This window comes from Schistocerca piceifrons, chromosome 5 (genome assembly GCF_021461385.2).
Source record: "Schistocerca piceifrons isolate TAMUIC-IGC-003096 chromosome 5, iqSchPice1.1, whole genome shotgun sequence".
Classification (NCBI taxonomy): Eukaryota; Metazoa; Arthropoda; class Insecta; order Orthoptera; family Acrididae; genus Schistocerca; species Schistocerca piceifrons.
The window spans coordinates 428278449-428291578 of NC_060142.1; the positions used below are offsets into that span (position 1 = coordinate 428278449).

Below are 13130 nucleotides of genomic sequence, written 5' to 3' on the forward strand. Positions count from 1 at the left end.
CTGAGCACTATGCGACTTAACTTCTGAGGTCATCAGTCGCCTAGAACTTAGAACTACTTAAACCTAACTAACCTAAGGACATCACACACATCCATGCCCGAGGCAGGATTCAAACCTGCGACCGTAGCGGTCACACGGTTCCAAACTGAAGTGCCTAGAACCGCTTGGAGATGTGACTGGGGACAGAGTCTATTCCGATAAGTTGCTCGCTATGCATATAATGTTTGGTGCATACCCATGTGTCTTATGGTGAAGTGTTTGCATTGTCTGCAATGGAAAACGAGAAGCACACGCAAACAATGGGGAGTGCAGTTCCTAGAACTCATATTACATTTGAAATAACAAAGAGTTCAAAGCTAGGCTGTGTTCACACAATGTGTTGTATTCTCATACTGACACACCATCACCATAAATTCTTTATCACTTTTATACACTACGAGAAGTTGCAGAACTTGACAGATGGCACAGCAATGGTTCTAGTTTACCAGCAATGACACACTCCCTCATAATTTTTGAAGCACATATTAAATGTTGTCCCTACATACATTTTCTTCATAGTTTTTTTTTTCCTCTGGTAGGGCATGTTATAACATCCTCATCAGAAGAGAAACTGCACATGATCTCTCATTAGTATAAACTTTGGAACATTTAACTGTTTCTCATCAAAACCAACATTACCTACTTACTTTGAAAAGGATACTATGTTGTTTTGAAATGCAAAAAAAAAAAAAAAAAAAAAACAAAAAAATTGAAATCCACATAATACGAGTTTCAATTTCTTAACAATAATATTCTGTTGTTTTTTGCCTACAACATCTGGGTTGGTGTCCATTTGGGTAATGTTATTGTGGTGTTATGCAAGTGGCACTATTGTTCATAGTTGCTTTTCTGCTCTCAATTTACTCAATGAAATTTATGCTTTCAAAAAACATAGTAAATTTAAAGTTATGAAAGTAGGTAGACTACCTTTTTTCCATATTCAATACAGGAACTTAAAACGGAATACATCAATTTTATGGATGCTAAGAATTTTGCATGCACACAGCATATTTCTATTGAGTAGCTGAAAACACCAGTACCTTCACTAATATGGTTCACACTGAGTTTTCATTGTCAATTTCCCTACAGTAACTCACCTTAGTCTCCCATGTAAGGTCTTTCTCTTTGCGTTCTTTAGCCTCATCTCGCTGTTTCTGTTCCAATTCATACTTTGCATTAGTAGCACGTTCAATGTCTTTTAACCTGAAAAATATTTCACAAGCTGTAGCCTATTATCTAGGCGCACACAGTATTTTCATTCCTCTTAAAATAATTTAATCAAAGAATTTAAAAAGTTAAATGTTACAATGTTTGTTATATATGAAGTATTCACAGAGATGATGTTACAACACTTTGAGGTTAACATATAGTTCAAACAACTTATTTATTGTGCAACTAGAAGCTTCAATTGCTATGGAACCAGATTTACACCACTGGTATGCTGAAATTGAAACATGTTTTTGCAGGTAACTACTTGAATAGTGACACTGTGAACATGATACAACACACAAAAATTGTAATCAAGCAGATCTGTTTGTTGATTCTTTACAAATTTTCTGATTGTAATTCTGAAACTTTTATAGGAGAATATCACTGGCTTTATCCTTTCATCTAAATCCTTGACTGAGGTGTATTTACGAGAGTTTGTTCCACATAGTATGAAACTCCATTGTTTGAACTGGTAACATCTCATCACACAAGAATACTGATGCACCTGGAGGAAGAGGTGATCATTACCAATGAGAGCTATCTCAGGTCTAACATTAGTTATCAATGTACCATTACATTTATCAGTATTCAATATACATTTTCATGGTAAGAACTCTTCAGCTAGTGCAAAATCTCCACATAAGGCACTACATCCAACATCCTCTGCTTTGCCCTGTGATCAAGCCAATGGATATTTGATAAAATATCATTTTCCACTAATGAATGACAGTCACCTTTTTATCCCTCAGATAACATGACTGGTTATGTATTTTTAACATAATGAATCTGCACCCCATTTCTGGAGCCATGAGGGCCATAGTCTTTTGAATGTAGATTAGGCATAAGTAAGGGGAATGCCTATGTACAAGTAATAAGATGTACATTACCTACCAGTTCAGCAAGAAGTGGTGAAGAAAAATTCAGAGTTATGCAATTCCATTATGGAGAAGTAACAAAGATCTTTGGGAAGACAAGCACCAGAGTGAAACAGCAAAACACCATGGTGGAACAAGCAGATAAAAGATGAATACAGCTGAGAAACCAAAGAAAGAAATTATTAGACAAACAGATGAATCAGAGTGAAGACTGCTCAAAAACACCAACTCAAGAATGCAAACCATGAAAATTAATTGTAAAACAAGTAATAGCTGAGGAGCAATCATATGTTGAGAGGAATTGGACAAACTCACAAAAAACTGCAATGGCAATAAAAAATTTCCGAACAAACTAAAAAATACCAAGGCATCATAAAAGCAACTGAAGGTAAAGATTTGAGTCTAGTAGGAAACAAAACAGATACTCACTCAGTAATGGTCAATTACTTCAACCAATTCTTGAATGGTGACATGCAAAAACCTGAATGACAATGAAATGCAGACTGGGTATTACAGAAGAAAAGAAGCAACAAAGAATAACCATCCCTGAGTTGGTTGGCAGGAAGCTCTGCATGACAAGAGCTCAGAAAAATCTAGTGACGTGGACTTACTAAATGAAGATATGATCAAAGCTGCAGGAACATATGGAATCCATTGGTTGTACTGTGTTTTAAACGTGATATGGAGTGAGAATGAGATACCTGACAATTGAAGCAAATGTGTAATTATTCAAAAAATATTAACAGGAAACTACTTCAAAATTACAGAGATTTTGTACAGATTAAAAATTTTCCGAAAGATTACAGAAAGGAGACTTCAAAGGATAGTTGAACCTCTCCTGGAAAAAAAGGAGTACAACTGACCTGATCTTTGCAACAGGAACACTACTCACAAAACATCCGGGAAAAGTTGAGAACATCACACTAATTTTTCTAGACATAGAAAAGTCCTATGGCAATGTACCAAGATCCAAAATATGGGAAAGACAGGAGAGAAGAAATTTACAGCTGCATTTGGGTAGGAAATGTACAGAGTGAGTTGTCTGGAACTGAATGTGGAGTAGAGTAGTGGAGTGCCTTGTCTCCACTGCTCTTCATCAATGAGATCAATGATATTCGTGAAAAGGGTAAAAGCGTTGCATGTACCAGAACTGTAAGCAATGGTGTTTACTGATAAAGTTATGATCTGGACGGAGATAAATTAAATCCAAAAAACTAAATACACTGAACAATGAGGAGTTTGGCCTCAGTCACTAAATCAAAGATTGTAGCCATAAAAGTAAGCAGAGAAAGAAGACAGCTAAAGTTACAGCTGAATAGAAGACCCATAAAGAATATGCAACATTTTCCATACTGGGGTGGTGTGATAGAATGTAAAAACTTCAAGTGACTGCAGTCATGTACGTGTGAGTTGTGTCTGTGTAAGAGAGAAAGTAAGTAAGTAAGTGTGTGTGTGTGTGTGTGTGTGTGTGTGTATTTTTTACAAAGGCCTTGCTGGCCAAAAGTGCCTATCTATGACTCAACATCTCCACTACACAGTGATTGGCAACTTTCCTTTTCATAATATTGTTACATTCCATCTTGGATTTTCCATTGTTTGATTATACATATACTGTGAGTCATATTAGAGTTAAGGACTACATGAACAAAATCCTTTACAATAATAACACAACTACATAAAATTGATACAAGAACACAGTGTATTTAAATAGCAAAGTTGCTATTGTAGTTATAGTACTGAGAAGCAGCTCAGGTGAACACTGCACTATCACCAGAGAATTCTTCAATATGACATACAGGCTGCTCTTCTAATTTACAAAAGTGTTAATTCTAAATTGCTCCAGTGTAAAGACAAAGTCTTTAGGTGCGGAATTAAATAGATCTAACCACCATTCATAAGTTGTTTCCTGTCTAATGATTGATATCTTGGCCTGTCTATACCGTCTTTATTGTGAGTTGTTGGTGAATTTCATTTCTCTTGCTGGAGGTCTGATGATCTATCTCTATGCAAATGAGGCAATCGAATATGTATTGGCTGAAAACTGTCAGCGCTCAAGCTGGAAAAAATTGGTTTACAACTGTCAGATTATTATTATTATTTCTTGATGAAATAACACTCACTGCTTTCTTTCACACTAAAAGCACATTCTTGCAGCCTGCAGGATGACCCCACAGCAGCAGTCCATAACTGACATTTGATGGGAATTTACCACCCTGACATTTTCTATAGACAAGTATGTAAACGGGGTTAAAATAAAAATTTAAAAAAATTTAAAAAAAAAGATAATATGTGGATACTTTAAAATTATATTAGTAACTGTGTAACGTCAGATCCGCTGCCACTTGCAATGTATCTATTCTCTTATTTTATGTATTTTAGGATCGCCAATTTTTATGTGATGTATGTGACCAGCTTTGTCTTAAATCATAAGTAACAAATTTTATCAGTAATCCTGGTGTATTTTCCTGTAAAGAAAAGTTTATGGACTATAAGGAGGGAAGAAAAGCATACTCCAATGTATTTTATTTTAGTATATTTTATAAATTAAATGTAGCCTTGACATTTCATTGTATCCGAAGAATGTGATTTATTGTATCAACCTACTTCAACAGTGATTCATAGAACTGTACAGTTATTTTGGACACTTATCGAAAACATTTTAAGCAATTTCGATGGAATAGTATACATATTTACTTAGTATTGTTTGCTATAATAGAGCCTGGTTGAAGGATGCATCCTGTATTTGTGCTGAGGCATTGTGATGTTTTTTCCCAATCTGTGGTGCTGCACAGTGAATTGGATTGCTGGCGTTTTACGCCATTCATATTCGTAAAATGTATACGCATACAAAATATTATGTATCAGAGCTCTGTCTTCATCTCATTTATAAGCATTTAAATCAATGTGAGAGCTTCTCAACAGATAACACATGTCTTATCCTCTATTATGTTATACATAAATATTCTCATCCTATCCTACAGCCCCTTGCAATCATAGCTCTATTTAGAAAGCTATATGATGTTGACAGATGAAAACACTTTATGATATAAAGCTTATAAGTTGTATCCTTGGTGTGCACTATCTTTGCTACATGCACAGGCAGTATCTTTAGTAAATATATTTTCGCGCCAACAGACTTAGCTCCACATGTTGTCAGTGCACCTGAGCTTGTGTGTGTGATAGATTACTAGAACGACAGTAACACTGACAGTTTAATACAATTTAACAGCATTTTACGATGTAATAAGCGTCGTAGTCATCGGATCTAGTGGGACTCTCACAGTCAAAAGGCTGCATTTTGATGACAACATGTACTCATGTCAGATAGTCTTATATTCTGACAGAATGTGTTATGTACATTTCTCATCAATTTTTATAATTACGCTACTATCTTTATGAAATGTTTGCTTAATCATGTATATACACCCTGTGCTTCACTTTTGTCTTTTTTGTGTTTAGGTAACTTTTGCAGTGTTACTTGAAAATGGCCCTAAAGCCGAAATTGCAATCGTAATAATAAATATTTTATACAGTCAACAGCGACTATGATGTCTTATAAGAAATCTGTCACCGGTTATTCATGCAGGGCTCAAAAGTTCGCAGAACAGAGCCCGAATAACATACGATTTTAGCTTGCCAAGCTTTGCATGGGATACAGTAGAATGCTTTACTAAGTTCACAGAGTGATAGCGCTATAGATTGTCTTCAAAACCCTGACTTAAATTTGTTATTAAGATAAGTACTGCTGTGATCATTGACCTGCCCTTCCAAAATCAGTGTTGTATATTATGAAAGAGGTTATTTCCTTCAAAGTAACTTAATTGTCGATCTTTCATTACTGTCTCCATCGCCTTAGCTAGTACTGGTATTGTAGGTGTGGGTCTGTAGTTTGACACGTCACGTGGATTACCTTTTTTGTTAAGAGGTACTAAGTGTCTTACTTTCATGAAGTCTGGAAATTCCCCAATATGAAGGCATTTATTTATTACTACTGTTAGTGGTTGTGCAGTTTCATGGATTAACATTTTTAGCTAAGTGCAGGATGTGCCATAAATATTGGAACTCACTGAAAGTTGTAGTTTTTTACTATTTTTATTACCTATTTTGGATACTCACTCTTCCACATTACCACACTGCATTTATTTGTGAATTTCACACAAACTGCAGGATCTTTTCCAAAGCCAGGAATTTCACATACTGTGCTTTTTATCTTTTTCCAATATTCACTAAATTCATCTTGACTGCAAGAATTAGAGCAAGAGGTGGGCCTTTACCTGCACTCATTAACCAGATTCCACACTGGCTTGTAGGGATTGTAAACTTCTGCAGTGTATTTTTATTGCTTTCCTTCTTCAGTTTTTTTACTTCCTTTCTGTGCCTCCTTTTGTTCTGTAAATACCTGTGGTACAGTCTACCCTCAATAACAATGTCTTCAGCTGCTTTGACATTGTTATTTGGTATTTGAACAATATGTTTTATTTTAGCTAGTGTAGGGGTATGCCACCTCTTTATTTCAACAGTTATCTGTATGTATTTTAGTTTGGCAATTGAATATCTCACAAATTAGTGGAAATGTTCATCCAATTTGACTTTTATGGTCTCAAGAATGCAACTGAATGCCTCATTTTGTGCCAATTCATCAAATAGTTGGTGCCAAACTTTAAAAGCCACTGTAGTTTTGAAATCAACTAAACTTTTCTTTGTACTAAGTCTATTTCCAAATATGTAATGTGAATGCCAGCTGTTATGGACGAACTCTGTGAGTACACTTCATGATTACTGCACTACAATCTGCTAGTATAGGGTCAACCACACTTACACTGTAGTCCCAACTACTTAGGTTTGTGACAACTGTGTCGAGACAAATGCCTCTTATTGGTGTAGAAAAGTTGCCACAAATACTGCAAAGGTGCTTACTAAGTTCATGACAGCTCTCTTATAATCACACCTTCCCCAATATGAATGCCAAAGTCACCATAATAATACAATTTGTGCCCTTACGTGCACTAGGTGATACAGATATCTTTCCAAGTGGTTGATGAAATTTACAAGGTTGTCATCTGGGGAATGGTTCACAGAAACAGCAATTAAGTTTTCATGTGGAAGCCCCAAGGCAGCCAGTTCTAGATCCAAAACTGCACTGAAAATACTCAAATCAGTTTTCTCGGCATTGAGGTGATTATTTACATATACAAACATACCATCATGGATAGTAGTTCCTCTACACCATTTCCAAACATTCAGTACCTCTGTAGTATTTTTTTTCTGGTTGGGCTATCCAGTGTTTACAATACATTGTGTCTCATATCCTCAACAAAGAGTGATAATGTATGAAGTTTTTCCACAAGGCACTGCACATTTGCACTGGCTGTAAGTAAGTTAGTACATATCTCCCCCCACTCCCACACCAATGGCGTCGTTTCCTTTTTCACTGGGAAGTTCTTGGTCTTGAGAGTTTATTGCATTGGGCATCTTCTGGAATAAAAAAATGTCTAATCACAATGTTTTTGGACCGTATACTATTGTCCATTATTTTACTTTTTAGGTTGAATTCAACACAAATTTTGAACCTGTTATTTAGTCCCTTCATTTCCAGTTTACCAACTATAAAACTGTCATGATTTGGGAAAGTGTTTTGTGAGAAGTTAAATACAGTTGAAGCTGTAATGTCATCTATCAGCCTGATTAGGTGAAGCCAGGCTTGCTTGTCAACATACAGCTTTCCTTTTTTGTCACAAATGCCTATTATGACATTACTTCTGTTTTTAGTAACCACATTTACAAACATTTGCATAGTAGACTGACTTCAAAGTACACTGTTCACCAGTTTTTCGATTTTGTAGCACAGTCTTGTACATTTTCTTTTCTTGTGTCTGCAGTGGTTTTTGCAAGTTCATTTTTTTCATTTCACTGATGTCTCATTTCTTCTGCCTCCTCATTTGTTTTTCCACTTCCTGTCAGATGATACTGATGCCTTCTGAAGAGTTTCCAGCCATCAGCTTGGTTGCATTTGTATTAGGTTTGTTTTCAATGATGGATTTTGTTTCATTGACACACTCACTGTTTACACTTGAGCTGGATTCCATTGTAGCAATGTTTGGATTTTCAATGTTTTTTCTCATTGAAAGATTACCACCTGATGGATTTTCAGGCTTTTTGCTAGTGTTATGATCAGTGATAGTGATGTGTGTTGTTTCTCTGATGCACTCCTGGGGATTTGTGATAGTGGCAGATGACTCCTGTCTTGCATTCGGATTTTGCTTCAGATTAGAGATGTTTGCCTCTTCAGCTTTGACTAATACATGGCAAACAATTTTCTACATCCTCTATACTTTCTCTTTCCAGGCTTCTCAAAGATTAGACACTTTTTCATTTTGTGCCAAAATAATTTCTAACCTATTTGTTGCAGTCATAGTGTCTAGTTTTCCTTTTATTTGTTATTATCCCTGGTAAGTTCCTCAATTATTTTAGTAAGATTACTCACTAATGCAGCATCATCATCTCCTTGCTGCTTGGCATATAAAATTTTTTCATGTTTTCTGTGTTGGATCTTCTGAGATTTTGTCACCTAATTTCACATCACAGCTTTAACAAAAGTATTTTAACTGACCTTGCAAGCATTTTGGAATGCATCTTCACTGTTGGTGGGGAACAGACACTTTGTGTGAAAAAAGTGTCACACCAAAGTCCACAAAAAAATGCTACATTCCTTATTTTAACATTTTTCACACACTCTGCACACAACATGCTCTCACTGCAAACCATATTTGTCACAGTTCAAGTGAGGTGTCTCCCTTGTGACAATAAGATGCCACAGTTGAAATTAAACTATCTTCAGTACGAACTGTATTCCCATTTTTATCTCCTCACTAGACATGGTCAGACACAGAGAGAGAGAGGGGGGAGAGAGGGGGAGGGAGAGGGGAGAGTGGGAGGGGGAAGGGGAAGAGGGGAGAGGGGAGAGGGGGAGGGGGAAGATGGGAGAGGGGGAGGGGGAAGGGGAAGAGGGAAGAGGGGAGAGGGGGAGGGGAAGGGGAGGCAGTGAGGGGGGAGGAGGGGGGGAGGGAGTGAGGGGGGGAGGGAGTGAGGGGGGGAGGGAGTGAGGGGGGGAGGGAGTGAGGGGGGGAGGGAGTGATTGGGGGAGGGAGTGAGGGGGGAGGGAGGGCGTGAGGGAGGGAGGGAGTGAGGGGGGGAGTGAGGGGGGGAGTGAGGGGGGGAGTGAGGGGGGGAGGGAGGGAGGGAGGGGGGAGGGAGGGGGGAATAACCAAATCTAAGCTGCTGAAAGGAAGTTTGTTAGATATGGGCATACAATAAGGAATTAAATGAACAGAATGGATGCAGGTTTCAGACTCAGGGTACAGGAAAACTCTACTTGTCTAGATTAATGGACACAAGAAACCACGACCAGCTAAGAAATTCATTGAAAGGACTATAGGTGGCCAAAGAGAAAATGGACTGGCAGGGTTAAGGAGGACATCACTGATAATGTTTCCTTTGGGATAGGATCCTTGGGCAAACCTGTGCAAGGATATACGAAGTTGGAAATGGCTTGTCACTAGCACATGAGAAACTGGTGCTACAACCTGATGATCATACATTATTGTTCTGTAGACCCGTAGGGAGGTCCTCAAAGATGAGGAACACATCAGAAACTAAGAATATATAACAGACATTTACACTGCCCAACATAATTAAATTGTTTCCCATTTTGATGTGAAAGTTTGAAATTTGACTCGAAGGCATGGCAAACTGCGAGATTACCCTCAGGCTCGGCAGTGCTTCGGATAGCAAGGTGTTCAACTTATAAGATAAAGGGCACAGCTCACAAGTTCATGTGAGGTGTAAGGTGGGTTAATGACACCGCATTGGCACAAAAATTTTTCCACACTTCTTTCCAACGCCACTGTGGACATGTCACGTGATGGGATGATCATCGCAGCCCAACTTACCCGTATTTCACCCTCCCATGATGGGTGTCAGAACTGCAAAGCCAAGCTTTGAAATGATGTGGTTTCCTATGGCTGGCTGAGGGAAATACTTCACACACTATCACTTAGAATCAACATAGAAAGGGATCATGGTGGTGGCATAAAGGGTTCAATGAAACCACCACTTGATATGGGCAGTGATTCGCACACATTTCGCACTCAAAAATTACAGTTTGCAGTTTGATGAACAAGAAGATAATGTTCTTGACAGCCTTTAAACATGGCTGTTGCCCACTGCTAGACACCCGTCCGGACGATTCAATCCTCCTCTAAGGGCATTGTGAGCCAGAAACCCCACCAAATGTGACCACACCACTTTGGAGCACAGTGCAACGGCAATTTTTGGTCTGGTGTACTGGGTGGAACTGCTAAGGACTGTTCAAATCCCTTTGACAAACTCTGAAAGTCATCCAAAGCAGCAAAGGGTACTTATGCTTTTTCCAACCCTCCTGTAATGTGATCATGGGGAGAGGGGAGGGTGGGGGTAGTGCAACATTGACACACACATGTATAAAACAGCAAAGGGCGCCCACCACTGATGAGCATGTGAAAAATATATCTGTACAGAGACAACTCATGATGAGAGTCCTAATCACCTGCAGGCAGGCTATGCTGCTGCTCTTGTGCCTGCTAGTAGGCATGCAGAATTGGAGGGGTGTCAAGGGGTTGCCTGTCCACAAGCTGTCTGTATAGGTACATTTTTAAAGGCTTGGTGAAAGTGGATGGGTGGCACTGAGGGTGCTGCTCAATCAGGGGGTCTTAGAGCAAACAACTCTGCTGTTTTACTCAAGAAAGTGTTGATGTCACACCCCTCTGTCATCATGTCAGTGGAAGATGCAAAACACGATGGCTGAGAAACTGTAAGCACCATTTGCTGCTTCCGATCACATCCAAATTTCATCGAATTGTTTTGAATGGTTCCCTAGCGGTTCCACCTTGTACACCAGAGCAAAAATTGCAATAGCATTAGCTACACTCCAAAGGGGTCACATCACATTCAATGGGGTTGCAGCCCCATGATGCCCTTAGAGAAGGGTTGTATCATTTGAGGTTGCAGGAGTGTCAAAGGTTATCAAGAACTATCATTTTTGACTGCACAATATGAGGGATTCAATATTCCAAGGGAAAGGGTGGTATCATTGGCACCCTATATGCCACCTCCTAAGGTGTTTTATGTTGATTCTGCATGGTGATGTGTCTGAAAAGTTTTCCTTCAGGACACATAAGAAATGCAAGTAATTTCAATGCTGGGCTAGGCAATTGCTAGGCAATTCTGGCCCCCATTGCAGAGGCGTTGAAAGAAGGGATGGATTGTGGGTAAGAGAGGGTGCAATGACGTTCCCATCTTCTGACATGTCCATCATAGCTTTAAGCAGAATTATGATGGAAACTAGTGCCAATGTGACATTGTTAATCCATCTTACAATTCACATGAACTTCTGAGCTGTGGCCTTTTTTTTTATGTTACAACACCTTCTGTTTGTAGAATTGCCGAGCCCGAGGGTGATGACGAGGCATGCCATACTTTTGCACCATTACAGAGGATGAAATTAGAATTATATTAATACCTTCAGCTGCTAACAGGTGTTGATATGTATCAACGGGGACATGTGAAAATGTGTGCCCCGACTGGGACTTGAACCCAGGATCTCCTGCTTACATAGCAGATGCCCTATCCATCTGAGACACCGAGGGCGCAGAGGGTAGCGCGACTGCAGGGACTATCTCGCGCACGCCTCCTGCGAGACCCCCATTCTCACCTTGCATGTCCACACACTACATTCGTAGTGTCCCACCCCAACACACTCATTACACGTGGAAGACATTCTTACCAAGTCCCGTAAGAGTTTGGGTAATGTGTGTGCATCCACACAGAGGAGGAAGGTCATGGCCGGTATTGCCAGAATTATATACTGATATGGATATTGTATCTGTCCTTTCGGACATCCAAGTAAGTACATTGTTCTGGCAACACTGACCATGACCTCCTCCTTCTGTGCAGATGCTCACAGATTCCCCAAACTCTTACGGGACTTGTTAAGAATGTCTTCCACAAGTAATGAATGTGTTGGGGTGGGACACTACGAATATAGTGTGTGGACATACAAGGTGAGAATGTGGGTCTCGCAGGAGGTGTGCGCAAAATAGTCCCTACAGTCGCGCTATCCTCTGTGCCCTCGGTGGCTCAAATGCATATGGCGTCTGTCATGTAAGCAGGAGTTCCCGGGTTCGAGTCCCGGTCGGGGCAAACATTTCCACCTGTCCCCGTTGATATATATCAACGCCCGTTAGCAGCTGAAGGTATTAATACAATTCTAATTTCATTCTAGATGGCTGCAGGTCATCAATTGTGTCTGTTCTTTCAGACATGTCCGAAAGAACAGGCACCATATCCATACAAGTATATTACAGAGGATGGTTGTAGGCTACTTCGAGACAAATTTCAAACTTCTAGGTTGCAATGGTAGATAATTATGGTATTCTGAGAAACAGATCCTTTAACACACATGTATTACTTTCTATCACTGAATGGGCTATGATAGTCCTATTTCCTGATCACAAAGATACACTTCAAATTATGGTTTATGGATTTTGGTAAGAAGTAGCTGCACATCTGCAAAGTTAATGTACCTGTTAACATATCTAGTGAATTACTTGCTCACATGATAAACGTTGTTAAGACTAAGGGGTACAGTGATAAACAAGGAGCAAATAAAATAGTGATATTTCTAAGAACTGCAAGCAGATTTTTTTAAAAGATGCTATAAAATATTTGTCACTGCCAGAGAAATGTGTGAATATATACTGGAAAAAATTCACTTGACAATAAGAAAATATTAGCTTGGTAAGACAGTTTGAGCTGTCGTATACAGTATCACTCTGCCGATACTGCAGTTCTAAAATGATGATGGAAAGTCCTGGGTGAAACACAAATAATGGAAGGAGAACAGGTAACAACTAACCAAACAGTTGAGGTATTTAGTGGTCAACAGCCATGAAAATAAAGTTGAAAGCAGTG

General features: G+C 39.0%; 1 protein-coding gene across 4 annotated transcripts in view; it reads right to left on the reverse strand.

The window, feature by feature from the left end:
* LOC124797845 (oxysterol-binding protein-related protein 9) overlaps positions 1 to 13130 on the reverse strand; it is a 513791-nt gene that overhangs the window by 11271 nt on the left and 489390 nt on the right. For all 4 annotated transcript variants that reach the window (XM_047260898.1, XM_047260896.1, XM_047260897.1 and 1 more), the window contains one exon: positions 1137 to 1242. In XM_047260898.1, the coding sequence (XP_047116854.1) occupies positions 1137 to 1242 (106 nt within the window). The remainder of the gene's footprint in view (positions 1 to 1136; positions 1243 to 13130) is intronic.